This window comes from Carassius carassius, chromosome 49, assembly GCF_963082965.1.
Source record: "Carassius carassius chromosome 49, fCarCar2.1, whole genome shotgun sequence".
NCBI classification, from domain to species: domain Eukaryota; kingdom Metazoa; phylum Chordata; class Actinopteri; order Cypriniformes; family Cyprinidae; genus Carassius; species Carassius carassius.
The window spans coordinates 18,579,158-18,606,811 of NC_081803.1; the positions used below are offsets into that span (position 1 = coordinate 18,579,158).

Sequence of the window (27,654 nt, forward strand, 5' to 3'; positions counted from 1 at the left end):
GTGGCATGTGGGGAAGCCTGGAAGAACACAAACACAGCGGAAGGTGCGCAGGGGCAAGAGAAACGCAGAGAAAGTGACATTTAAATTATTTCATGCGCTCAAATGTAAATTTTACTTGATTCATTTGATTCAACACGAGCAATTGAACACGACGAAGTGTAATTATGAGCGCGCACTCAATAAAGAGAGCTTATAAGGTTTACTTTACACATGCTTATTGAAAAAAATCTTTGTATTATTTGATACTGAGAATGAAATAGGAAAGTTGAAGCATGGGATCGAAGTTAACCAAACAAAGTAGTCTGGACAGCCAGGCGACTTTCTTTCGGAGGGGACGACAGCATCATGAGCGGGATGTGGAGAAGAGGACAGGAGGAAAAGGAGAGTTTTTACTCAGGACACTGATGCTCAAGTCCGACAAGCTCCCCGGAATGCTGCGCAAATCCAGTCCCAGCCCGTATGTCCGGAGAGTGGCTTGGGTTCGGGAGATCCAGACCCTGCTGAAGGAGCAGAAGGTGGAACAAGCCATCGATGTGTTAAAACTGCTTAGAAAGGTACAATACCTTATTTATTAATAAAGCAGATTATCTAGTTGTTACACAGAACTACAGGTGGTTGTTGTTGCTGCTGATGCTGATGCTGCATGATGTTTTCGACAGAGAAAATAAAAAAATCACAAATGAGATCTCTTTAATATCTCAATATTTAAATCCTACCCTTAAAAAATGAACTGAGAAATTTCAGTGTCGAACTGCGATCAGATACTAAAGTCTGCAATGAAAAATGTGAGGTTTCAACACGAATGCAATCAGTTCTAATAAACTATTTATTTAACATTTTTATCGGGCTGTACTAAAGCAAACTAAATAATTTGAACTAAAAATGTTACAAGTCTTACAAACTACGTTGGAAGTACCATGGTACAGTGTTGGTAAACCATGGTGCTTTAATATGTGCCAAGTTACTAAATGACTATCATAATAAACCATAGTATTTGTAAGGTAAATTATTATTGTGTATAATGGTATTTACATGTAACCTTTTCCAAAGTAATGCAATGTTCATTTGTTGTTAGTATAATAGTATAAAGATAGTATAATTTATTAATTCTGTTATGTTGGCTGTTATCAGTTATAATCATATTCTTTTTAAATTCATACTGTGATATAAACATGTACACTCATTTGTATCTAAAACAGGAAATTATCATGGTATTTCCATTTTTTTTCCAATACTATCATTTACCATATCATGATAGTGAGATTTTTGTACATGCATATTTTGTATTAGAAAACTCCTTAAAATCTCTTTGTGTGATTAAACATTTCCTCTAGGTTGATGGTAAAACAATATTTCTGATTCTCATATGATTCTCCATTATGTTTTATATGATTCTTTTTGTGCTGTATATCATGATGGACAGACCGCTTTTTAAGCTTTTCTCTACATGACTGATAGAATCTGTCTCACATGTTCTTCACAACTTAATCCGAAATCATCACGGTCACTCAAGATTTTCCTTTACATGAGTGCTTCATAAATGTTCTGATTTGCATTTACTGTAATTGTCAAAAAGGATGAGCTGGACTCCAAAAGCTGGATGTCACATACAGCTCAGAGTAAAACCAACCTCTCCAAAGCTCTTCACGTGATGTCTTGATCACGACTGAGAGTTGTTGATGAACAGTTCAGCTCTTGAGGTTAGGGGTATTGCTCAAATATTACAGCTGATGATTGGCAGGCAGCTCAGTGCTCCGTTAGTCCATCATTTTATCCTGATGGCGATTCAGATCTGTGCAGTAAGGTCACTGGTGCAGACTCATTGATCCAGTGTATGCTAATGGAAGCACCACAGTTCCAGCCTGAAGTCACACATATTAAGAATGAGCACATATTATGGACTTCAGGAAGGCATTGAATTGTGTTTATTGATTAGCTTGTCAAGAGGGATGTTCACAGGAGCATCTCAAATGTATTCAACCTGATGATGAGGGTCCTCCAGGTCCACCCTCACTGGATAAAAGGTGCTGAGGAAACCTTCTTTTATTCAACAGGAGTCATTTTAATGTGATGTTTTCTAGCTTGTTGAACATCTGGAGGGAGATTCTGGACATCTGGATCAAACGATAATTGGAACAGAATGAAATGATGGAATCTGATAGCTTGAAAACAGTCAATTGAAACAAGATAGTTTTTGTTCTTCTGGGATATATTTTGGTTTTCAACTTAGGGGCACTATAACTGCATTCTAATAAGCTTCATCTTGCAGTGAATGCTTTTGAACAAACGTGTTTTTGTTTGTTTTTTGCAAATTATATCGTTAATGTCTTGCATATATTTAAAACAACAATTATGTTGCTATTGTAGACGATTAATATGGTTGTGATAGGCTACCCTGAATTCTAATGTCTCGAGTCCCCTCTTCAGTTTTGGTCCATGTCATGATTTAAAGTATCATTCGTGACTGTTGGTATGTGGTACAGTAGTTTGTTCAAATTATTCTAGTCATTTAAATATCTGTTTGATGGTTCGGATTTAGTCAGGGTTAAGTGCATGTTAGGTCATCACTTTCAGCCCTGTCTAGATATGGCACTTTGTCACATGGATGCCCAGCCAGTCGAAAAGCTTTCCAAACATGGAGTCGTCTCACTCACCCTGGCCCTGGAAGCCCTTAGCACCCTGTTTGAGAAGAGAGGGGTCATGTCAAGGCAAACCTCGCTACCTTTTAAGACTGTAGATTGCTGAAAGAAATTAATTTCTGTGTGTTGAAAAGCAGCTTTTCTGTTCAGAGAAAAATGGATTGGATTTTAATCAACTGCGGGTCAGAATGATGGAGCAGGATGCTTCCTTTTGCCCCAGAGAGAGTGAAAAAGAACCAAAGAGAGGAGGACAAAAACAACATCCCTTATCTCCGCTGTAGCTCTTCCTGTGCCCTAATGAGTGCAATTCATTTTCCGCCGTTGACTCTCATTGAGCAATCCAGGAAACAACTCTGCTTACATGCTCTACTGAGCACGTGCAGTCGATGTCAATGCTATAAGATTTTGTGGTTGTATAATAGCATTGAATTTAAAATGATGTCTCCTTGACTTTAATCTCCCAGACTTGACTCTGCTTTGCCTATATTGTCTGGGTGTAGGTCATATATTTTCATGTTCTCATCTTTCATGTCATTTATTGGTCTTTTTATGCTGGATAAAGATGGAAATCAAATGAGTTACTTAACGTTTATCACAATCAGTGTTGTTATTCTTAACTGAACAGAAAATATGAATTTTTCATATGAGTTTTTCGGTAATTGAAACAGTAAGCCAAAACAAAATCAAATGTTAATATTAAATTGAAAGCCTTTAAAGAAATATTACAAAAGCAAAAACTTATAAAAATGACATAAGCGCATAATAAAAGTAGTAAAACTTAAACTAAAGTAAAATTTACAATCTAAAAAGCTATTTTAAAATGTAAAAAATACTATAAAAGTGTATAAATATTATTAAAATTACAATTAAATAAGCACATATTCATTTTAAATAATTTCACTGCTTTGGTTTAAGTGGATTTTGCTATTTGTATTTCTTAATTTTTTTTTTCTCTGATCTAAACAGTTTTGAATATTGCTGTATAGGTTTCGCTTGTCTTTTATTATTTAACTAACAACAACAACACTTTAACAAAGGCTAGTTCCTAAATGATGTCATTCTTCAGGAAATTAAAATCATTTCATTTGAAAAAAAAGAACAGCTTAAAAGCTGCATCAGAGAATATAGTAACTCTCAGTATTTTACTGAGCAAAGGTTAACTTTAGCTTTTTATTTCCGCCTGTTCTTGCCATTGTGTAAAGATACAAAGCACAAAGACCCCCCCCCCAAGAAATTCCACTAAATGCTTTATACAAAACCGTTTATTAATTTACACTGTACAGTGAAATCACTGTATTCATTTGGTTACATTGTTCAGAAAGTACTGCAGAACAGAAATGACCTGTGCTAATGCTTTGCAGATGGACAACAGAGGGCTTGGAGGAGCTTCCGGATGTCTGGGAATCCCTGAGAAACAGAATATCAGTGAGAAACCCAAAGGGAGGTTTCCACTTCCCTGGATTCAGCAGCTTTCCTCCTCCTGCCAGTTTCTTCATCAATTTCTGTGTTTGCCTAGAGGCATCAAATGTGTTTCGCCCTCTGTATTCACTTCTATATATTCGTTTTGTCCCTACTAATTGGCTTAAACAAGAAACGTCGTCCTCAGGGAATTTTTTCTCAGTTCTCCCACTTGTTCCCTGATGGTCATATCAGACTCGCTTGCCTTGGCTGTTCGGTGGGGGGGAACACTTTAGCTGTCTACGATAAGCCCGGCTAATAAGCTGTCACTGTGTCTGCACACATGTTCTCTGCCATACTTAAAGAATCTGGACTTAAGTTAGCAGCGCTAGTCCAGCAATAGAAAAACAAACAGTTCGACTGCTATTTAGAGTTTTCTTCCGAAGCAATAGTGAAGTAAACAGGATGGAAAGATTACTTTATCTCTATGTCATTCAAAAAAGACCCTCGTGTAATCTCTTGAATGGAGATTGGAGGCGTAGGATGAAAGGATTAAGTTATTGAATATCGAGGTTTATCAGTGACCTTTACTCGCATTTGGAATCCTACATGCTTAACCATTTCTATCACTCTCTCTTGTTCTTTCTCAACAGGACCTGGGTCTTGAAGGAACATCTCTCAATGACATCCTCTACAAGAATGCTGCCTTCCTCAACCTAGTGGATCCAATTTCCCACGAGCTTTTGCTCAGTTTGGCCCGAGACATGCAGTGTCCAAAGAGGGTAAGCCACCAGTGCTAATAAGTGAAGATGATCGTAAACACAAATTCATGAGGTGGCTAGTTGTGATACCAGCTCACAGCTGTCAACATTAACTCTGGATCCCTGCTTTAGCTTGAGCTAAAACCTGTGCACATGTTCATTACTCAGTCTCCAGATATGTATAGTGTTTATTTTTAGCTGGCGGTAAGAGGCTTGGCGCGACAATTCTACAGCTCCGTCGCCTGGATAAGACCACAGGCAGCTGTCATCCCATGGCCAGGACTTGAGTTTGGGCGCTCATGCTTCGGTCCCATCCTAAATTAGTTTGCAAAACATCAGAAGTACAGAAAGATGGCACTGACCTTTATTTTGCTCAAGAGAGCCATCAGTGATGTTTTCATTCCATGCTGAAATTCCACAGTTCTGTTTGGACTTAATTGGACAGAAAGGGTAGCAAGAGGAGCACTTTCCTATATTAGATCGACTTGAATGGGCATGGCTTGTCCTTTTCTTTCGAGACTTTTTAGCAAGGACTTTACAAATAGCAAATTGAATCAACATGTCATGTTTCCAACATAGAGTCTTTAGAAAAATGTGCAAAACTCCAAAAACATACAAACTAGTGGTCGACCGATATTGTTTTTTTTTTGCTTTTTTTTTTACAGCCAATGCTGATATCTTGGAAAGCAGGGGAACCGATAGCCAAAATCAAGCCGATATATATATATGTGTGTGTGTGTGTGTATATATATATATATATATATATATATATATATATATATATATATATATATATATATATATATAGGCCAAGCAGAAAAACATATCGGCCAATGCCGATATTTGAAAAATGCCAAATATCAGCTGATATATCGGCCTTGGCGATATATTGGTCGACCACTAATACAAACAACTGTCTGCAGCTGAACACTATTGCAGTAAAACACCAACAACTTTTATTCCTTTTCACACAAATTATTATAACAGGGTCAGATTATTGCTTTATAACATCTTATTTTTGTGCAGTCCTTGCACAATATTATGTTATGACCTCAAAACGCTTTTACCATATTGTATGATTTTTAAACAAAAGGTTTTGACTATTGTATCACATAACCAGCTCCATATGTGTGATTTTTCTCACACAGTAAACCTGCTTAGTAGCTCGCCTGGTATCTGTGTTGTAAAACCTTTATGTAAAATGCTAAACATGAGTCTGTGTGCAAAAGAGCTTGTGGAAGCAAGTTAAAATGACATGTTAATTCCTCAAATGCATTTTTATCTCATGTTTGCTTTTTTTTAACGCTATTGGTTGGGTTTAAGGTAGGGGTTAGTGTTGGTGTTGTGGTATTTTCAAACCTGAAAGAGCATTAATCTTGAAGCGCATCTCATCTGACTTTTCACATACAAACTAGTGTATGTGTATAACATCCAACAAATTAAAACAGATTCACACTTTGGATATAACCAAATGTGCTTTATGTGTTATTAACTGGAAATTTCACTCTGAAACATAAAAGAAACAACATCATGTCATTTTTCAGTCTGCATATTTCTCATATACAAAGTAGTGCAGAGCAAACTTTTTGTCAGTCAGTTTGCATGTCTGATAAAGGAAGACTCCCACTAGCTGACATTTTGGATAGCCTAATGTAACCTAACGCCACTCCCTGATTAAGAATGAAAGTGAGGTCACCGACTAAATGGCTGGCTCTGACACTGCCTTTCAATTCCCTGTCACGTATTGCAACGGTCCATTTTGACAGTAATTCAATGTGATGCTTGCTAAAGTAAGAACAGGAGCACATCATGAGCATAAACAATTGTAATAGACTGAATTAGGATGCAACTCATTTACTTATTTAACCTTGTAAATGTGTTGATATAGAAAGCAGGGTTGTGCGCTGTTAGGAATTGAATTAAGAATCAAAATTTCCATTTCAAATTCCAGTTCAGTTCCTTAGTTTGTATTTAATTTGAAATGAGTTAGCAAATGATGTAGAAATTGGAATGGATGTAAATCAATTAAAATTGAAAATCATATTAATATTATATAATAATATTTTAACTGGAAAAAAAAGCAAGACAAACTTTAAACGTTGGACTGACAAATCTTTGTTTAAAAGGTTTGAAAAAAGAATGAAATGCCTTTAGAAAGTTTACAGGCATTATGAACAGAATGAATGATAAAACTAGCTGGCTGGCTGGATGGATGGATGGATGGATGATAGATAGATAGATAGATAGATAGATAGATAGATAGATAGATAGATAGATAGATAGATAGATAGATAGATAGATAGACAGATAGACAGATAGATAGATAGATAGATAGATAGATAGATAGATAGATAGATAGATAGATAGATAGATAGTTAGTTCTGCCTCTGCTTCTTACTTTATCCATTTAATAACCAAAAATTTTCATTTGCACTGTGGGGAAAGTTTGGATCAGATCTGATCTGGACAGTGGGATTAAAGAGAACATTTTAACATTGCGAAAAGAGAATTCAGACTGGATATGTGGTTAAGTTTTCTCTTATTCCCAACTGGACTCTTAACAGGTGCCTGTAAAAATGCTTGCTATCCTCCTTTAACAGAAGAAGCCTTGAGGAGCTAATCATGTAAACCCAGAAAAACGAGAGAGAGGGATTGAAGGGCTCTCAATTTTCTCTGCTTCTTTTCTTCCTCTCTGACTTAATAAACACCCAGTTACCTGCTGACAGGTAGAGCAAATCCCATCCTACTGAGCTCAGAAAAGCCACCTTGCTTATAAAAGAAATGGATTCATGCCATTCAGATGTCTTGGCCATAAGCCAAACCGCTTTGTTATACTTATGTAATCAGTATTGAGGGATACTAACTTTTATGTAGAGCTGGATTAATTTTAATTAATCCATTTGGGTACGTGAACCGGATTAAAAATAAATTATTCACTGATTGAAAACTCACTATGTGGCTGCTTATATGTAGCTGCGGATAGTCTGATTTATTTTAATGAATCAATTTATTCAGACAGTTTGAGTAACATGAACTGGATCAAAAAGAAATAATGATTCAGTGATTGAGAACTCGCTAAATTCTGTAACACTTAAGTTAAGTGACCAATTCTCACTATTAACTAATTGATTACTAGCATGCATATTACTAGCATGTTGGCTGCATATATTAATACCTTATTCTGCAGGACCATATTTTAGATTCCTTTAATCCTACCCATACAACTACATACCTTATCAACTATTAATAAGCAGCAAATTAGGAGTTTATTGAAGCAAAAGTCGTAGTTAATAGTTAATAGTGAGAAATGGTCCCTAAACTAAATTGTGACCCTAAACTAATATGTAGCGTCAGAAAGTTTAAAATGTAATGAAATAATCATCATCTGTTTTTGCTTGTATCACTGAAACGCTGTACACAGGTGGCTCTGTCAACTGGAAAGCGGAGTTCTGCAGCTGCATGTGGTCTGTTTTTATGAGAGGTCTGTCTCTGGTTTAACGTCATCTACATGGGAACACTGTAGCTTATCTTAACTTCCCCAGCTCTGCTTGTAATACAGTATAATGTGTGTCTCATTACACCAGCAACTAATGAAGTTTTGAATCCCAGGAGTGAGCTGATGGGGATCCTCAATCGCAGTCGTTATTCATGATGGGAATCATGGGAAATATGAAAAGGCATTTTAATGAGCTTTTGTTTGTGGGTAGCGCATAGATTTTGTTTTTCATTTAACTGTCTTACAATTGACAGTTTTTCATTAAACTGTGGCAGTTGTGTATTGAGCTATGGCTAATGTCTTAATGTTCAGTCCCTGACTGAAAGTCCCTTTGGAGTGCACGTCATCGAATGGACAGTGTCTTTATTAAGGGAGTTCAATAAAACTAGTCCGATGATCACTCACTGCTACCAGAAACCAACTTAATATACATTAAAGATTCAACAGACGGCTTTGTTTTGACTCAATAGCCGTCAGGAGGCCACTAAGATGCACATGTTTATTTCCTGTCATTTCTTAGACTGATAGTATGAGCAAGTCAACTCCGGTCAATGGCTTGGGCCAGTCTTTTGAGTTCTCCTGCTTCGCTCACGTTGTTGTGCTTTAGCACTGATTAGATTTACTCAGCTCTGCTCTGGCCAATCCGTTTAAAGAGGGAGAGGTAAGCCAAAGCCTGTTCTGATGCAGAAATGGCTGCAAGCATTGTTTACCGAAGGCCTTGAGATCGTTTTAAACCAACCTCTCACCCAGTAGTTCAAAATGGCATGAATAACGAAGACATTTTAACTTAACTCTCATCTTCATCTCAAGCTATATGTTGTATTCTCATATTACTTTATCTAAATCATTGTAAAAATTCAAGAGAGTGCAACAATCATAGGCGGAAATCGCGGGGGGGTCGGGGGGGTCCGGACCCCCTATCTGAGGGTTGTCCCCCTCTAAAATATAATTGAAATATGTGTATTGTAACTAATATAATGATATATAGTTAAACTAATTGTGTAAGTAGTAAAACAATACAAATGCAAACGGAGCAACAACAACAAAAAAAGTTTTAAACATCTCGAGTTCCCCCTGCTTTGCCTCACATTGCTTTGGTCCACTGCCTGCTCCCATTTTCATCTCACCTCACCACCGACATACACACAGTCTTGTACGTTAGATTAGATTAGCGCGGGTGCGCATTTAGATTTTCCCGCGTTCACTATGATTTAGTCGGTTTACTTCATTTAATATAGTCAATCTAATATAACATCACAATAAGAGTGCAGTTGTTCTCCAGATATTAGCATAACAAATGTGATTTAGATTTGTATAAAAATTGAATAAACAATAAGTTAATATTAAGTGCATTTTAGGCACCATATTGCCTGTTTTAGCTCTATTTCACCAACGAAAAAAGTTGAAAACTAATCTACAGCAGTAACAGCACTAATTTTGAGAAACACAATGAGGAGGTGTTCCTTACTGAATGAATCCACTTTTTGAACAAATCAGTCATTGACGTAGTAAATAATTATTTTTTGTTTTTTCCCCTCTTTCACGTCTATACCAATCTCACTATACAGTTGTGTGAGGATGTATGTCTAAGAGTGTGTATGCCTTCATTTTGCTAGGCATGGCAAATGTTTTTTATATATGCATGTTTTAATTATAACTGTGAAGCAACAACATTGCTATTAAATGTGCTATATAAATAAATAAAAGTTGAAGTTAAGTTCAAATTACATTGTATTTTGGTGGCTTGACTGTGTAAACAACTTCAAAAACATTGCAAAAAAAAAATGTTTTGCAGAATGTTTTGGTCAATTTAGTCAGCTTTTTCATTGAACCAGAAAGAAACTTTGAGAAGAAGGATAATGGAACGTTCTCCATGCAATAGTAAGGCTTTCCTCTCTGTACACAAGTACAATCTTGCATGTTTTATTGGTGTCCCCTTCAAAACTTGCTCGTGAGAAATGTTATGTTTATTGTCCCCCCCAACATTTAGATGAGATTTTCGCCCCTGGCAACAATGTGAAACAAATGAAAAAAACATATGTATTACAACCCGAATTCCGGAAAAGTTGGGACGTTTTTTAAATTTGAATAAAATGAAAACTAAAAGACTTTCAAATCACATGAGCCAATATTTTATTCACAATAGAACATAGATAACATAGCAAATGTTTAAACTGAGAAAGTTTACAATTTTATGCACAAAATGAGCTCATTTCAATTTTGATTTCTGCTACAGGTCTCAAAATAGTTGGGACGGGGCATGTTTACCATGGTGTAGCATCTCCTTTTCTTTTCAAAACAGTTTGAAGACGTCTGGGCATTGAGGCTATGAGTTGCTGGAGTTTTGCTGTTGGAATTTGGTCCCATTCATGCCTTATATAGATTTCCAGCTGCTGAAGAGTTCGTGGTCGTCTTTGACGTATTTTTCGTTTAATGACGCGCCAAATGTTCTCTATAGGTGAAAGATCTGGACTGCAGGCAGGCCAGGTTAGCACCCGGACTCTTCTACGACGAAGCCATGCTGTTGTTATAGCTGCAGTATGTGGTTTTGCATTGTCCTGCTGAAATAAACAAGGCCTTCCCTGAAATAGACATTGTTTGGAGGGAAGCATATGTTGCTCTAAAACCTTTATATACCTTTCAGCATTCACAGAGCCTTCCAAAACATGCAAGCTGCCCATACCGTATGCACTTATGCACCCCCATACCATCAGAGATGCTGGCTTTTGAACTGAATGCTGATAACATGCTGGAAGGTCTCCCTCCTCTTTAGCCCGGAGGACACGGCGTCCGTGATTTCCAACAAGAATGTCAAATTTGGACTCGTCTGACCATAAAACACTATTCCACTTTGAAATAGTCCATTTTAAATGAGCCTTGGCCCACAGGACACGACGGCGCTTCTGGACCATGTTCACATATGGCTTCCTTTTTGCATGATAGAGCTTTAGTTGACATCTGCTGATGGCACGGCGGATTGTGTTTACCGACAGTGGTTTCTGAAAGAATTCCTGGGCCCATTTAGTAATGTCATTGACACAATCATGCCGATGAGTGATGCAGTGTCGTCTGAGAGCCCGAAGACCACGGGCATCCAATAAAGGTCTCCGGCCTTGTCCCTTACGCACAGAGATTTCTCCAGTTTCTCTGAATCTTTTGATGATGTTATGCACTGTAGATGATGAGATTTGCAAAGCCTTTGCAATTTGACGTTGAGGAACATTGTTTTTAAAGTTTTCCACAATTTTTTTACGCAGTCTTTCACAGATTGGAGAGCCTCTGCCCATCTTTACTTCTGAGAGACTCTGCTTCTCTAAGACAAAGCTTTTATAGCTAATCATGTTACAGACCTGATATCAATTAACTTAATTAATCACTAGATGTTCTGCCAGCTGAATCTTTTCAAAACTGCTTGCTTTTTTAGCCATTTGTTGCCCCCGTGCCAACTTTTTTAAGGCCTGTAGCAGGCATTAAGTTTTAAATGAGCTAATTAAGTGGATAAAAGTGTAAAATTTCTCAGTTTAAACATTTGCTACGTTATCTATGTTCTATTGTGAATAAAATATTGGCTCAAGTGATTTGAAATTCCTTTAGTTTTCATTTTATTAAAATTAAAAAAACGTCCCAACTTTTCCGGAATTCGGGTTGTAATATACATATAGAAAATAGGATTTTCCTATGAATTAAATTAATCAATACTTTTTTTAAGCTAGGATTCATTAAGTTGATCAAAAGTGACAGTAAAGACAGCTTCTATTTCAAATTAATGTTCTGTTAAAAAGATTATCAAAGAATAATGCCATTTTATATAGATAGATAGATAGATAGATAGATAGATAGATAGATAGATAGATAGATAGATAGATAGATAGATAGATAGATAGATAGACAGACAGACAGACAGACAGACAGACAGACAGACAGATAGATAGATATTAAGCAGTACAACTATGTTAAACTATGTTGATAATAATAACTACAAATCAGCATATTAGAATAGTTTCTGAAGAATCATGTGACACTAAATGCTGGAGTAGTGATGCTGTTTTGCATCACAGGAATACATTACATTTGAAATAACATTCAAAAATGTAAAAATGTTATTTTAAAATGTAATATTATTTTACAATATTACTGTTCTTACTGTATTTTTTACCATATAAATGCAGCCTAGGTGAGTATAAGAGACTAACAAGAATCTTACCAAACTCAAACTTGATAGTGAAACTTTATAATGATTATTCTTGAAAACTTAAATTAATATGAGTGTCTTCTATCATACCATTTTATACAACCCATAAACTTTTGCCATGTTGTTGCAACATTACAGTGAATTTATCATGTTAAAGGGGGTTTTAGGCTCTTGTGGTTTATTGCATATGTAATTACACTAATCATAATCACTGACAGATTAACCTGAACAGTTTACATCACTACAACATTTTAATAGCACTAGATATGGTAAACATTCAAGTTTTTAAGGTTCTCTGTCAGTGACCATAAGCCCTCAGATTGGTGCTTTATTTGTCAGCCCGTCTCCCAGAACACCTCTTCATCACCCGCTTCTCCTCATTCTGGCTTTTTCAGGAGTCTGATGCTCTCAAGTCCTCTGAGAAGATCTGCAGGCAGCTGATCTATCACCTGACCCCTCACTCCAAGTGGAGCAGACAGAACGTGCCCAGGAGGAAATCTCAAGCCTGGTAAGAGTCTTGCATCTATCCATCTGTCCCCTATTAGGATACACCTCCACAGCGAGGTCAGCAACTGACATCAGAGCTTAGAAAACTCTGCGCTGACAAATTAAAAAACCGACAACTAGAAGAAAACAAGATTAGTCATTCCTGACATCTGCATAAGATGCTTAAACGGGTATGAAAGTTTAATTGGGTTAATGTTGGGCTACTTCACTTACTTCATTTTTTTCATACTCGCTATGCAAAACTATGATTATTATAGTTAACTTAAACTAAAATGAAAAATGTGTGTGTGTGTGTGTGTGTGTGTATATATATATATATATATATATATATATATAGTTATAGATCACCTCTGCTGTCTTCACATGCTATCCGAAACATCCGAAATGATATATATATACACACACACACACACACACAAATAAATATATATATATATATATATATATATATATATATATATATATATATATATATATATATATATATATATATATATATATATATATATATATATATATATATAAATAAAAAAAAAATTCAAGTTACAATTTTTCATGTATTTCAAGATAACGCGTTGTTATCATTTCGGATGTTTCGGATAGCATGTGAAGACAGCAGAGGTGCTTGCTCAACACAGTGGAGTGAATCATTTTGTTAACCTTGTGGTATATTATTGTAACACACGTCCCTCTCACAATATATTGCTTTACAGGTCTATCGCTTTTGACGCTCAGAAATATTCACGCAATCATGCAGCACGCATCAGAAGATCTGCGCTCTGGTGCGGTTAGCAATCACACTCGCTGATCTATAACTGAACCGTGCTCTGGTCCACCTCTTCCAAATGAGCCAGGAACTGCTAAATGGAATGATCACACTAGTCACATGAACCAGGCTTTGAGGGTCACACCTTAACTGCTGCGATGGGTCGCGATCCTGCAGGTCTCTTCTCGGAAGGTGTCTGTTACAATGTTATGATTGAGGCTCTGGACTCTGAATATTTTCTATAAAAACTTTAATGTCCTGGAAGTGACAAAAGGCTTGTTTTATATTTAATTGAATTACATTAATGTTATAAGTTGAGACTTAGGCTAAAATAAATATTTTAACTGCTATTATGTAAAAGGAATACTGGTGTAAAAAGCACCTTATTTGTTTAAAGTATTTGCAAACCAAATGTTATTACACTTTTGTTCATATAGCAGTAGGCCTACTTTTAAATGAGAAAAAGTGCACTGTACACTACTTTTGAATGCACTGTTAGTTGTGTGCAAAACAATGCGATTAATCGCCTACAATAATGTGATTAATGGCGATTAAAATAATTGATCGTTGCCCAGCACTAATATTAAAAAAAATGTTTACTATAAAGCTGAAATAAATATCTGTTAACCTATATAGATATAAAAACATACAAAATACAAAAAATATATATTCTAACACTAACTAAAATTAAAATGAAAACAGAAAATATATTAAAATAAAAACAGATTCAAAATATTAATTAAAATAACTACATATTCATAAAAATAACTACTTATTTACTAATTACTAAAATAACACTGCTTGTGAATACAAAAGAAACATAAATTGAAAACAAAATTGAAACATACAGTGCAAGTCGTTGTGGTCCAATATTGTTTAAACTTTATTGACTTTAATTGTATAGACGAAAAACAATGAGACATTATATTTTTGTTTGAGTGTAATTGTCTTTTACATTCAGTAGAAAAGTCGCGCAGGTTTAAATGGGGAAGGTTAGTAAATGATGACAGAAATATTTTGGTGAACGATCCCTTTAATGAAGCAAAAGTAGGGATCAGAATGGTTTAATTCATTATTTTGGCTCAAATGTGGACGGATGAATGTTTCTCTCAGATGAGTTCTTTCCTCAGATATCGTGATTTCCCACCAAACAGCATACGAAACAAAGGAAACGTCATTCCCTCCGGGCGTTGGGCAGGTATGGTGAGGAAAAGTCATTACGAAAGGGAAAGTCTTTTTAATGATATCCATGTTCTCTCCTCATCCCAGAGCAATTAACCCAGTTTGAGAGATTTCAACAGCTGCAGTTAAGAACCTCTGCTTCTTGTCTTATCACCAACTCATCTCCAAACAAGCCTGAACAATAACAAGACATCATCGCCATCGCTCACGGAATTCGTGAACCTCTGCTCTTTCAGTCTCTGTAATGAAAGCCTAATCTGCAGAAATGCCTCCTCCGTTAGTCTCGTCACACCCTCGGAGATGGTCGTGAGGGACAAGATTGAATGCTTAAGTAGAACAAGACGACTGTTACAACCATTGTTCTATTTAAAGGGAACAAGAGGAGAGGAAAGATGCTGTGTTGCTGATTCTCTCAGCTTCTAAAGACGTCCCATCTCTCTTTCCTCTGTCTAATATTCTTTAGGAGAGCTTTCAGGCTCTTTTAAAGCACATTGATTTTTTTTCCAGCCTAGCACCTCTCCCAGAAAAGCTTTAAAGAGAGAGGTTAGGTGGCCGGAGGGGGAAATCTGAAAGACAAAGAGTATCAGAAAAACTCAAATAGAGAGAGAGAGAGAAAGAGAGAGAGAGATCTGAGAAAAACTGCATTTGTTAGCATCTGTGCTGCTAGAACCAGAGTCGAAGGGAAAGTTCATCCAATAAGGAACATTCGGTCATCATTTACTCACCCTCATGGTGATCCTAACCAGTTTGTAGCATCTTTTTGAATTTTTCCAAAAATGACTGTTGACTTATGATTTATGAAAGTGGTCTGTGTGCTTTTCAATTCAATAGCTATTATTCAATAGCTTTACCTTCTCCTAACTTCTCCTCCAATGAGTTTTTGGATCTCATTCATAGTGGCACATGTGGCATCAATGAGCAACATGCAAGAGTTTCTGATGGGTGTTTTTTAACATATTTCCTTCACAGTTTTGATAAATAAACTTACACTCTAGTGAATGCATTGTAGTTCATCACTGAGTAACTGAGCATAGATTAGTTCTATATTATTTATAGTATATAAATATAGTTAATAGATGTAGATTATTTTTATATTATAATAATTTTATATGCAAACACATATTGTTTTATATATAATTTATATAATATTATAGTGCAATATGTATATATTAGAATTTTATATATAGTTGTTTTATATTTAATATTTTTGTGTGTGTATTATATAATATAGTTATTATAAATTATTACAGTTAATTCTCACACAGTAAATTATTAATTAAATATAATAATTTCAAATTATGTTGAAAATAAGGTAATGTGTTTGTATGTGTATATATATATATATATATATATATATATATATATATATATATATATATATATAGTGTTTGTTTTATATATCATTATTTTATATTTAGTTGTGTATATATTATATTATTCATAATATATTAGACATAATATTTATATAAAACATAATGCAATATTTTTTGCAGATTAAATAATTATATATTTTTTTATATTTGATCCTTTAAGCTTTAATGACAAATAATTAAATATAAAAATTTAAAAATTTTCAAAATGTTATGAAAATATTGTGTGTGTGTGTGTGTGTGTTATATATATATATATATATACATATATATCAATGAGATAAAAATGATTTTTCGTGATTTTTAGATTTTTCGTACTTGTATTATTCATTTCAGATCACGTCTCTCAAGCCTCTGCGCTTGAGAAGCTAGTGTTCTTTTCGTGGTGTTTTTAAAGTCTGTTCTTGATTCCAGGCTAATCGCCCACATATTCTTGATAGCTCCTGGAAAAGCCCCTCGTGCGAGAGCACAGCGGCGGTTGTTATTTCATCAACCCAGCGCTCCTGCAAGGCAGCTGTTCGCCTCTCAGCCATAACGGTCTCCCAAACGAAATGGAATGATGAATCTGTTTAATAAGCAGTCAGCAGGGGTGAAGATGAGCCAGCAGCAGCCCTCTGTGTAATTATCCCCTCTCGTATGGAGATCCTGGCTCTGCTGCGGGGTCGCCTGTGACGTGTTGATGTAAAGTTTATTGGGGGAGCGTTTGCGCTCGCATTAAAAGCAGCGAGGAGTTGATATTTGTCAGCTAACATCCTCTTCATTCTGATAAGCATTATGTGGAGTGTGTTGGCTGCCTGCCACTGGGGTTAAACATACACGACCCATGGCTGCCTGGTCAACAGAGAGACACAGTTAAGAGCATGATGGGTTGAGAATTCACGACTGAGTGAGTCTGACCCAAATGTGGACCAGTGGACGGTCACTGTTTTAGCTGGGTTGTTAGATGACAGATTGAGCCGAGCACATGTGGGGTAGCTTGGGTTTCAGTTTACATGATGCACGTTCCCACTGCTGGCGAACAGTAACCAGTTTTCTATCACAGGCACATACAGTACGCACACATGTCCACCCGAGAGAGGGTTGACGCAGAATGATCTGCATCTGATGTGTTCTGCATCCCACATCCATGTTTTGTGTCCAATATATTCCTGCGGCCATTTACTCACTGTGGGTCTTTTAGATTATAGGAGAAATATACTTTGAAGAGATCTTACAGTTTTGCTTTTCACTCTAATTTATCTTGTTTAGATTTTTGTGGCATATTCCTAAATATGATGTGATTTAGTTCCTCCAAAAATAGAAGACAATTGTGTGTTATTTATATCTCTCCCAGAAAGTGCTGAGGCAGAACCATTATTCACCGGTGGTATCAAATGGTACTACAGTGTAATTTTAATATACACCTTTATAATTATGATTATCAGATTCATATATCATGGTATTTATTTGTGAACTGTGCAAATTTTGCATTGCAGAATAATAATTAAACATATTTGCTTCCCTTTAATCCCATTTCAAATATCTAAGTTTCATTATTGTAATACATAAAAATAAAAAGAGATTATTAAATAAATGGAAATTTTATTTAATAAAAAAAGAAGAAAGACAAGAAAAGAAGTTATAGTTAAGTGAGAAGTTATATTAAATAAATAAATGTAGAAGTTATATGTTATATTATAGAAGTTCATATAGAAGTTATAAAATTATAAAATAAATTAAACATTAATTCTAAATGTATTTAAATATAAAATGTGTTTATTTGTACATAACTGTGGTATTTATGGTGGTGTTACCCTTCATTTATGTTGATGTAGGCTAACTGTCAGTTTATAGTTGGAAAACTGGAAAAAATACTGATTAAGTTTGTAGCATATGATTTGGTTGATACCACAAATAAATAAAAAAATTAATGTGTATATTATATCTGGTTTTGGGTAGAACAATAATACAGTGATGGCATCAAATGGTACTACAATGGGATTTTGAATTTAATTTGAATTTATTTTTTTGATATAGTTCTTTTTTTTTAGTTTTTTAGGGTGCTTACTTTTTTGGTTTTGATTTTTACTGGAAAACAAGACAAAAAAAGATGGATTAAAATGATTTTGGTAGTGTACACTCTAACCCTCGTGTCCTCCCCATCATTTCTGCTTCCTGACCTCCTGTTGACTGTTTAAATGTGTTTGACCTACATGCCCTGGAGACCTGAGGTAAAGGTCATCAACAGGTCTGACTCATCTCTCCTGTTTCTCCCTTCACTCTCTGGTCGTTCTGCTTTTATTTAACAAACTGATGTTATTGCTCTGCTTTGTTCTGGTCCTCTTTGCCCGGGTTGAGGGATAGAGCTACTTTACTTCACTCAATTTAATCCTATTAGATATGCCATTCTGCAAACTCTACCTTGACAACAGTGTTAAGCGAGCATCCTTAAGCCTTATCCGTGATAAATCGCCCGTTGAACCCCACATGGGGAACTTTTAGCACAGAATATTTAGCTTGTTGTAAATAACAGAACATATAAAGACTGTTTTCAGCCTGACTGTCATCCTCCATGTTTTTATGACATATCAGGACACAACTCTGTATAATGACATGGGTATGACACAGGTATTACAAGGAGAGGGTGACTTATGAGGACATAACCCATGTCCCCATTTTTCAAAACGCTTATAAACCATACAGAATGAGTTTTTTTGAGAAAGTAAAAATGCACAAAGATTCCTGTGAGGGTTAGGGTTAGGTGTAGGGTTGGTGAAGGGCGATAGAATATACAGTTTCTACAGTATAAAAACCATTACGCCTATGGGATGTCCCCACTTTTCCCGAAAACAAATGTGTGTGTGTGTGTGTGTGTGTGTGTATATTATTTTAATATATCACACATATCTGTTAAAGAGAAACAATAACAACCATAATCTGTGACCGTTGCCGATCTTTGACCACTAAGGGGTTAAAAAATAAACACACTTTTGAACTGTACCATAACTACATTAAATATTAATTAATTCAGTAAAAAAACATATTTTAGTGACAATTAAACACATTTTCCTGTAAACTCTCATTACTGCAATGCCTTAAAAACATTAGTATTCAAATTGTATTAATATTATATATATATATATATATATATATATATATATAATATTAATACAATATATATATATATATATAAAATATAATATTTAAAAAAATAAAAAATATTTTATGTTATGTGTTTTGTATTTTATAGCAAAACCTTGTTTTTTGTAAGACGTGAAAGTCTGTTTCACAGAAATATTGATTGACATTCAGAAAGATGTTACTGTATTAGCATGAACACAAACAACAGCCATAAAATCTCTGCCTCATGCTGAAAAGATGCATTTGCCCTCCAAACGCTTTGATTAGCATAAACATCACATCACTGTTTGTAACCTTGGCAGAAACCAGGCGAATTTGCCGACACATAAATTCCCAGAGGGCTGACACATTAAAAAGGCCATGCAGACAGTCGGCACCCATCCGCCGTACATAGAGTTCAAACCAGCTATCAGCCGCTGGGGTGCATCCCTTCTGAAATAATACATTTTAATGCTGTTTCTTTAGCCGTTTTGCAGTGACTTTGCGCCCGCCATGCTACTGTTATATAATCCATCACTTCCTTGCAGACAGGCCTCTCCAATAAATCAACTGTCACAGCATTATACAGCCGGATAGAAAGGAGGTGCAGGCATTAGACTCATGCTAACAAATGCATACAGGCATGTAGCATTAGCTGCGAGCAGGGTTTGAGCTTGATCTCTGCAAAACGCTGTGCTGATGTGTTTTAGCAGAGCTTTGAAGTGTCTTTTTTTGAAGGGTTTCTGCAGATATGAACGGAGCAGTGCTCCTCATCAGCCATTTTAGGAGCACCAGGCTATCACACACATCATGTGCTATTATCATCATTATAATTATTGCTATCATTAATCTTGCCCTGCCATGCGCTCTTATCAAAGGGGAGCTCTTTCAATTGCTACAAATATAACACTACACTACTACACTTCTAAAACGAGCAAGCGTATGTTTTATAATCCGATTCAAATTGTGCATAATTAGACAAACCTTTCATCAAAATTACTGCGCCATTGAAAGCACCCCACGATTATACTAGAAATGAGTCTTCCAGGGAGATTCGAGGAACAATCAGTTTGATAAGTAATATGACATGCATAAACCTTGTTTATGAACTTTTATATGAACTTTTAAGTTGCACAACTTTTCTGCTTTATCTAGATAACTTCTTCAATATGCTGTTTTATCAGTTTTTCTCTCATTAGCAACTACCATGTACTGTCCTTTGGCGTAGTTGGTTAAGCTAATTTTTAATAAATGACATTTTTCAGTATTTTTATGGTATCACAGTAATGAGAAAATGTCTTTAATCACTCAAAAAATATTTACTTTTAAATTCAATCAACAACAAAAAAACACCTCAATATAATGTTTTTATGTATTCATAATTGTTAATTTACATTATATTTATTTATTTTCTTTATGAAAATATGATTTGTTCTTTTTTCTTTTGGGGTTAAATATGAATAATAATCATTTATTAATTATTATTATATTATTTTATTATTTATTATTAATAATATGTAAATTATGTGTTTTATTTATTTGTTTCGTTTTTTTTTAAAGTATTTCAGTAATGATTATTCATAAGAAATGTGTTTGATTGTCTTGAAAATAACATCACAACAAAAAATATTAATATAATAGGATTTGTGCAATATATATGTATGTATGTATATGTATGTATGTATGTATGTATATATATATATACACACACACACACACAGATTTTTTCACTCATTAACATAGTACAGAAAAAAATGCATAATTTATCATCGTTTTTCTGATTTAATTATGTATTTATTTAACAAAATTACAGTAATGTGAATTTAAAGGAAAATATATGAAAATGAATGCCACAATATAAAAGAATCATGGATTAACATTCTTTATGCAAAATATAATTTCTTAAATATATATATATTTTTTGATCCTATTGCTTCCTATGTGCCTCTAATCCTTCACATTCGTTTCGCATTATCATGTGGCATGAGATTTCTGCTGGCACAGTTGGTGAAGCTGCTGCTCAGATCCACGTAGGGAGAGAAGCCGATGTCCCGAGATTCCTCTTGTTGGAGGGATCTCACATGTGATAGTGTGGTTGTGTTGATTGAGTGTTGCTATGTGTGTTAATCAGGATGAACTGCTCCAGGAACTGGCACTACTTCAGTCTGACTCTCACCGTTAAGCCCACAGTGGCCTTCTGACGGCTAATTAAAGCAGGATGGCATCAACTCATGGTGCCACAAAACAAGCGAAAGGTGGGATGATTTAGAGATTGAGGGCATAAAGGGCTGTTTATGGTAGATGAGCTTCATATGACAGGCCAGTGTCTTACATGACAACTTTTAGTAAACATCCCTGGATATCCCTAAAACATAAACTAAAGCCCACAGTACTGTTTAAAAACTCTTTTGATTGAACAAGTCTTGGCACCAAATAAGAATCATCAAGGGGTCAATTAATTTCATAGCGTAGGTCCCTGTATAAATTCATTAATCAGTTCAATCAGGTATGTGGAGTGTTTTCCTGCAGGGAAATTTGCATGCTGTGTATAATTTAAATAAAGAGCTCTTTTTGTGTAATTGAATAACAGTTCACCTCATTTACAACTCCACATTTTAAAATTCTAACTAATAAAAAGGTTCGGACCGAAAACAAAGTTTTAAGTTTTGTTTTCATGCATATGTGTGTATGTATGTGTTTGAATACATGTATTTGTATATATGGCTTTAATATTTTGCGAATTACCACAGCAGAACTGCAAATAATAAGACAGCCCTGGCAGCATAGTGCTTTTATACTGAGTTTTCTGTTTATTGTCGGCATTGATATATAGCCTCGACTATATCCCACCCGTACTGAAATGGGTTTAGCCAACTGGAAGTCATTGTTCTGTGCAGTTCACATTTAAGATAGCTGGGAAAATGTGTATATATGTGGCACTGAAGAGAGACAAAACCTGATTAGTAAACCATAAACCATAAACATCATCCCAGAGGAGATTCAGAGCCTATGGAGAAGAGGAAGAAATCTAAAAATGTGACTTAGACTGTCCATTCGGCACATCGCATCATATTACATTGTGCCTTTAAATCTAAATAAAGTCTCAGAGACATAAGTTTATATAGAGCCTATGTCAAAAGTGTCAGTATGGGGCTATATTAATGGAAATGGGCCTTCAAACCTGCCACATCGTCAGGGCTTGGTAGAGAAATCACCTGAAGAGAGTTTTGACAATGTTATTTTGAGTCATGGTGCATGGTATGTAGATCTGCACTGACAGGTTTTTGAAAAGATTTTACCCACAAGTCAGTGTGTGTTGGAAGCGCTACTGAAGCTGTGCATCTCAGGTTTACTTAGTCAACCAATTTTACCTTGCAGAAAACGCAATGTATATCTTTAGCAAATTAAACCACATGTTTAGTGGAAATGAAGGTATAATAGTGAAATATAAGTACTAGGGCTGTCAATTTAATGTTAATGTAGTGCAATTAACTTTTTGTAATGATATTGCCTGCCACCATAATTAAATTTGTTTAAATCGTCTTTCTTAGGTGGCTTTTCTCAGCAATTATTGATGCATGTGCAATTTGATTAATATTCATCTTGTCGTGTAATTATTTGCTCAAATTCATCAGAATGTGTCATATGTAACAGCCTCATATGTTTGAATGCTTTCCTTGTAGTATCTGTATTTGAGGTTACATTTGATAGGTCATGCAAGCTCTTGGAGAAAACATGTCAATATCCCAAAGGGCAGAGTGGATGAACAATGCAATTAGAGCCAGCAGATCTCTCATTAGCCAGGTCAAGTTCCTCAATGGATTTTAGATTGTTCGGCAGTTAATTTAATTAATGCATTGATTGGTTTTGTCAACAGAAAAACATATAACTCTGGAAATCACCTTTCAAATTACATCATTTCCCCTTAGTGTAAGATGTTTAGATATTGCATGGGAAATTGGAGATAATACTGATAATACTACAGAGTATTTAAATGCAAGGCAAAAATGTGCACATCAAAACTGCCACATCACATATAATTCAGTCTTGAATTATCAACAATGTCAGGAGATCTTGTTAACAATGTCTCTGAGATAAAGGGTGCGTGATCTTGAGTTTAATCCAGGATTAGCACTGCCATGTTATCTTGCAGATGGGCAACCAATTCTGGATTGCAGTCTGCTACCTACCCCATCCATTCCACCCCCATCCCACCAACTCCAGGAGCTCTCAGCACCCTTCCTCACGACTATGACACCAACACACTGTTGTTTTTGAAAATGACTGATCTATGCATTTTGTTTAGCTGGACTTATGGTTCCTACGCAGAAAAGTGCTAGCGGCGTGCCAGGCAGCCCCTGTAGGAAAGACCTTAATCCAATCAGACGAGCCCAAACTCAGAACAATAGAGCACATGGCGTAGGAAGTCCAAATCCGGCAGTCACAGCAAAAGCCCCCCTGAATGTAATGCTATCAAGCAAAGCAGAGGAGAAGCAGATGGACTTTCCCTGCTGCAGAGGGGTGGGGTGCTGCAGGGTGAATGAAGGCGGGAGCTGCATTGCTGTTCAGTTGTCAGTTCTCTAATTTAAAGTGTAGTTAGTGCACAAGGAGCCGTTGCTCATGCATGGGAGTCTTTATTACTACCCATATATTCAGTATATTTTATGTCAATGTAATGCAAAGAACTGTTCTGTCTTCCATAAATATGGAAGACAAGCTGATTTACAGTTATTTTCAGGAACTGGCAACCTTTCCCCCTGGCCAATGTGTCATTCTGTTCTTCATCTGCAGACCAGTTAATGGGGGCGCTGCAGTAGCAGTACCTCAGAGCAAACCACACACAATTGCAAACATCTCCGTCATCCCGAGTTGCCACGATTTTCAGTTTTTTGTCGTGAGCACTCATTTCTTCGGACAGCTCTGACTTACTTGTCAACGTGACCACAAGAAAAATGACTCATTGAACCCCTATCCATCCATCCTTACATCCGATTTCCATGTCTCTCTCCTTTTTTATGAGTCTACGAGAGAATCTAATCCAAAACCCACAGCATTGAGCATGACTTGATGCTTTGAAACAAGCTTTCAACTGAGTGGCCATTTCTGTTGCTCTGGCTTTGCAGGTATGGATATGCAGGGGATGGGCTGATTGGTGATGTGCGTTGACAAAGGGTTCCCCCAGGCACTGTGCATCACCAACAGCATTGATCGTCATTGTTAGAAACAGTTGGCAGAGTTAGATTGAACTTTTTAGACCTTTATCTGAGAAAAAAATTAATAAAACTGGTGAAGTCACATGGATTTTGAGATTGAATGATGACTAATGTTTGAATGGATAATATGTTTTATGGGAATCAAGTCAACTGTAACATACTCTCATATATTTAATGTACTGTAATAATTGTTAGAAAAGGTAAGGTGTGTTTTACTTGTATGTGTAAGTCTGATTTTCCTAAAGAGATTTACAGTTCATTTAAAGTACATTTGCTACACTGAACAGTCCCCCTTGAGCAATGGTGTTTCAAGTGAATGCAAAATGAGTAATTACCCCAACTTCAAAGAAAACCATGAGACCTGCTCCCATGTGGATGGCAAAAATGCAACAAGTGGCATCAAAACTTGCTGTTGTATTGGAATCGAGCCCAGGCCTCCGGTGTGGTAGGCAGAAATGCTACAACTGAACCACCAGTGCTGGTGAGAGTGTGTTTTGTGTTGCCTCACTGGGAATTTATAAACCTGTTTTAGAACATATTAAAGTTTGTTTTGATCTGCTTTAGAAAGCGTAAAATGTATCCTTAAAAGTATCTTTTCAACCACCATTGCATACGTTTTTTTTATTGTTTTTATTTTAATGATTAATTTTTTGAGACGTTGTCTCACTTTATAGGTCTGTTCTAGAAACCTTGAAAGTCTTGGCCTCAAAAAGCAACTTACATTGGAGGAGAATAGTCACATGGTTTTGTTAGTCACTTTGTTTGTTAGTACAGTTTGTTAGTACAGCTATACCCCCCTCACAGTTGACACCCCAAAAAAAATAAAAATTTATAAACTGAAACGTCATCTGAAACAGAAAAAAAGGCAATGAAAAGAATGGATATATTGCATAGCATTGCTATTTAAAATTACTCTCAAATGACCACATTATTCTGTAATAATGTCACATTTTTATATCATGACTGACATGATAATATTATAAACGTTAAAATGCTAACCCTGTTTATTTTTTCTTTCACAGTCTTAAAACTAAACTGAAAAAGAAATTAACAAATGATACCGTGGATCTGTCTGGCGTCCCTCTTTCTGGCCGTGATCTGCATCGTGTGGCATACTACCTTCAGAACAATGGTTCGTCTGTGACAGCGGTGGACATCAGCTTCACAGAGCTCCAAGATGAGTGCTTGCGACTTCTTTTACCATTCTTAGGAGTGCTACCCAAACTCACCACCCTTGCAATCAACGGTAACCGGCTGACTGTAGCTATCCTTAAAGACCTGATCGAGGTGGTTAAGGACCCCGAAAAGTTTCCCAGTTTGGCCTGGGTGGACCTGGGGAACAATGTGGACATCTTTACTGTGCCTCAGCCGTTGCTGGTCGCCCTGCGCAGACGCTTTGGAATGAGAAGCAGCCTACCTACCATCTACGAATACAGTGAGGGTCAAGGCAGCAGCTACTTCCTAGAGACTTCTACTGAGGAAATCAGTGTGTTTGAGGAGGAAGAGGAGGACGAAGAGGATGAGCTGGAAGACCATCTGGTACTGGAGCCCTGGAGTGTAGAAGAGAAAAACACATTGCATTACTGTGAAAGGTGATGGACTCTGCTGTTTCTTTTGGTTTGGTATTGTTCTTTTGTTATTTTAACACTCCAAATAAAGGTTCAGTGTATCAACATTGTAAAAGCATTGAGACCCCTTTGCCACAAAACCTAAATGGATTGCCGTGAGAAAAAAAAATGGTTGTGTAAAGTTGGTTCCTGGAAGTGGGATTTTGAAAGAATGGGGGGGGGGGGGGGGGGGTCAGGACCTGTTTCTCTCTCCCACAATCTTTATTCTTTAGTCCAATAGCTGCAGAAAGCACCAGAGAATCTGTTGTTTGCAACATTATACTCAAAATTAGGGTCAAATACTAACTAACCACATATAAAATAACAGAACAAGACAAATTTGTAAGTCATAGAACAACTACCAGCCACGTCAGCAACTATCAAGCTTCTAATGTGAAATGTTCACGTTGGGCTTGTGACAGATACGGCCCAATGCTCCCCTCTGAGAAAGCTTTTGTCCAGGGTAGATTCGCCTCAATTAGACGGACGAGGAGAGGTGAGAGAAAAGAGAAAAAAGGCTGCTAGAGTGCCCTCGGGCTAGGAGAGATACTGATGTCTGTGTGTTTGCATGTGTGTGCGTGTGTGTGTGTGTGTGTGTGTGTGTGTGATGTTTTTTTGTGGAAGCTTATGATGCAAATGTAGCTTTAGCCAGAGCTCATTAAACAGAACACACAGGCAGCTGAGAGACTAACAATGCCGCACAAGCAACATTATTTTTTTTTTCTTTTTCATTAAATCGCATCAAGGTTGCAACAAGGATTACATTATAAGACACATAAGCAGCTGGCAATGTTTCATCAGCGCAAAATGAAAAATTTAATGAAATTGTATTGAAAATGATTTTTTGTGTTTTAAATAAAGTTTTTGTTTGGTTCATGTCAGTATTTTGTATTTTTTAAACACATTTGATGTAACAGAGTTCATTTATTAATTATGAATGCTGTGTGTGTGCAAATGCACCAGTGTTTGACAGTAAATGTGACCTTTTGAGTTGTTTTGTGATGCCCTTTGCTCCACAGGTGGCTTTTCCTTTACTGACGCATGTCTGATATGTACCTTACACGACAGGCTTTTCTAGCTAGCTTGTCTGGTTCTAGCTTTTTTTTATGTTTATGACTCCAGTGTCTACATTTTCATAGTTCAAAGTTAATGTGTTCAGTTCTGGTATAAATGTCACAAACAGTGTGACTCTAATAGCTCCGAGCACCTGGATGTTCTATCCTTTCCGTTTTATAACTCTAATGAATGATTGTTCTTGCTGTGTGAAATAAACTCTGTTTGTAAAAAGACTGGACATCATTGTGTTTGATATGCACTTGACAACATGCTTTAGAGATACAGACTGGACAGGAATATAACCTGTTTTTTTACCTGCCAGATGTGTTTTTCCTCTAATTTGTCTCCCAGAATACAGAAGTAATTAG

General features: G+C 36.1%; 1 protein-coding gene across 1 annotated transcript; it reads left to right on the forward strand.

The window, feature by feature from the left end:
• On the forward strand, positions 1–27,519 carry LOC132132492 (leucine-rich repeat-containing protein 75B-like). Its single transcript, XM_059544889.1, has 4 exons — positions 1–554; positions 4,691–4,819; positions 12,882–12,994; positions 25,646–27,519. Exons 1-4 carry the CDS (start codon positions 273–275, stop codon positions 26,217–26,219), a joined length of 1,098 nt encoding a protein of 365 aa, XP_059400872.1. The 5' UTR covers positions 1–272; the 3' UTR covers positions 26,220–27,519.
• The last annotated feature ends 135 nt before the right edge of the window (positions 27,520–27,654 follow it).

Bases quoted from the DNA above. Each gene is read 5' to 3' on its own strand.
- LOC132132492 (XM_059544889.1), top strand. From the start codon at position 273: ATGGGATCGAAGTTAACCAAACAAAGTAGTCTGGACAGCCAGGCGACT. The intron at 555-4,690 runs GTACAATACCTT...CTTTCTCAACAG, and splicing joins TGTTAAAACTGCTTAGAAAG to GACCTGGGTCTTGAAGGAAC. The intron at 4,820-12,881 runs GTAAGCCACCAG...TGGCTTTTTCAG, and splicing joins ACATGCAGTGTCCAAAGAGG to GAGTCTGATGCTCTCAAGTC.